Source organism: Sinocyclocheilus rhinocerous, unplaced genomic scaffold, assembly GCF_001515625.1.
Source record: "Sinocyclocheilus rhinocerous isolate Xijiao unplaced genomic scaffold, SAMN03320098_v1.1 scaffold234, whole genome shotgun sequence".
Classification (NCBI taxonomy): Eukaryota; Metazoa; Chordata; class Actinopteri; order Cypriniformes; family Cyprinidae; genus Sinocyclocheilus; species Sinocyclocheilus rhinocerous.
Genome location: NW_015644337.1, coordinates 256,626 through 258,679, shown reverse-complemented (window position 1 = coordinate 258,679; position 2,054 = coordinate 256,626). Strand labels below are relative to the sequence as shown.

At 37.6% G+C, this 2,054-nt stretch overlaps 1 protein-coding gene across 4 annotated transcripts in view; it reads left to right on the top strand.

The window, feature by feature from the left end:
• The window catches only part of LOC107758115 (rho GTPase-activating protein 17-like), a 46,296-nt gene that overhangs the window by 27,555 nt on the left and 16,687 nt on the right, over positions 1–2,054 (top strand). For all 4 annotated transcript variants that reach the window (XM_016575775.1, XM_016575774.1, XM_016575773.1 and 1 more), the window contains exons 11-12: positions 804–915; positions 1,261–1,342. In XM_016575775.1, the coding sequence (XP_016431261.1) occupies positions 804–915; positions 1,261–1,342 (194 nt within the window). The remainder of the gene's footprint in view (positions 1–803; positions 916–1,260; positions 1,343–2,054) is intronic.

Here is a 2,054-nt window from a genome sequence, read left to right as displayed (position 1 = left end):
TGGATGGATGGATGGATGGACAGACAGATGAAGGATGGGTGGATGGATGGATGGATGGATGGACAGACAGATGAAGGATGGGTGGATGGATGGATGGACAGACAGATGAAGGATGGGTAAGGATGGATGGATGGATGGACAGACAGACAGATGAAGGATGGGTGGATGGATGGATGGATGGACGGACAGATGAAGGATGGGTGGATGGATGGAAAGACAGATGAAGGATGAATGGATGGATGGATGGACAGATGAATGGATGGATGGACAGATGGATAGATGTTTGGATGGATGGATGATAGATGATGAACGAATGGTGGAGATGATAAATAGATAATTGATGGATGGGTGGATAGATGATAGATAAATGATAAATGGATGGCTGGGTGGATTAATGATAGGTAGATGATAAAGAAATGATGGATGGACAGATGGTTAGATGGATGGATGTATGGATGAATGAAGGGGTGGGTGGATAGATGATAGATGATGAATGGATGTATAGATAGATAGATAGACAGACCTTAATGATTTTTGAGAGTGTAGCATATTGAGTGATATATAGCAGTATATCTGTGTTAGAGATGGATAATGGGTGGAGAGATCTACTGATTCACTTCTGCTTCTTGGCTAAAGCCAGACTAATAATAGCAGTGAAACGAGACAATCATTTCCCTGTGAAACCATCACTGACACATATGAAAACAGCCTTTCCAGTCATTTTTATACATGAGCATCTCAGTTTATATTGTACTGCACGTTGCAGAGGTCTTGTGTGTTTACAACATTTCCTTTCGTGCCAGGGTTTGTTCCGTATCGCTGCCGGAGCCTCTAAACTGAAGAAGTTAAAGGCGGCACTGGACTGTTCCACTTCCCAACTGGAGGAGTTTTACTCTGACCCTCATGCTGTAGCCGGTACCAGACATTTTTCGTAAATGACACTGTAGAAGGACGCAGTTTGTTTGCAGCTAGTTACAGAGATTTTAGCATCTCTGCATTTAGAATAACTCCAAAAATTTTAAATGAGACTGGATTTGTTTGATTTTAAAACGTGTGGTTGTGACATTGAATACAAAACCGGAATTCTGGCACTGATCTATTTTGAAACCTGGAACTTTTCAGTTCTGTTCTCCAGATTGAAGAGTACCACAGCTATAGCCAAATATTTGAGTCTAAATCCACTTTGCATTTCATGTTAAAACAGAATTGAGGTTTTGCAAATCCATTTGATGTTGCTTTTGTTTTTCCATGATTATTTAGGAGCCCTGAAATCTTACCTGAGGGAGCTGCCTGAACCTCTGATGACCTACCAGCTGTATGAAGAGTGGATCCAAGCCTCAAAGTAAAGCATATTCACATTTAATACATCAAAGTCCATCACTTCAGTGCCTTTGTATTCAGAAGGTTTTTCAGTGAGTCTCATCAAATCTTGAACATTAGTTTGCATGACTAACTTAAGTATGAGCATAAAACCATATTAGCAAACAAACAATGAATTGCAAAGAGGTGAGAAGTGAGAAGCTTGAGAAGCACCACATGACTTAGTTTTGTAGAGCAACTAATATAGTAATTCTGTATCAGTCATAATTTATCGAAACCAACAACCAGTCATTTAAATGCTTTAATTCAAGATATACCACCATTCAAAAGTTTGCAGTTAATATTTTTGTGTAAACCACTATACATTTTTTCAGGACTCTGATTAATAGAAAGCTCAGAAGAGCTGTAACATTGTAAAAGTCTTTACTGTCACTTTTGAGCAGTTTTGCTAAATAATTTTATTAATTAAAACAAAAAAAGGATTGATAAAGATTTCACTAGGTTTAATGCAAGATACAAAATACAATTTTTATTCGCATAAAATTCTTGCTTTGTCATCAGATTTGATCCCAGCTGTGAATATTCCATTGTTTTGATTTCTACAACAAAATATGTGGCACAACTTCAGTATAAATTAGTACTGTCAAGCAATTAATCGCATACAATATAAAAGTATTTGTTTACATACAGTGGTGTGAAAAAGTGTTGGCCCCCTTCCTGATTTCTTATTTTTT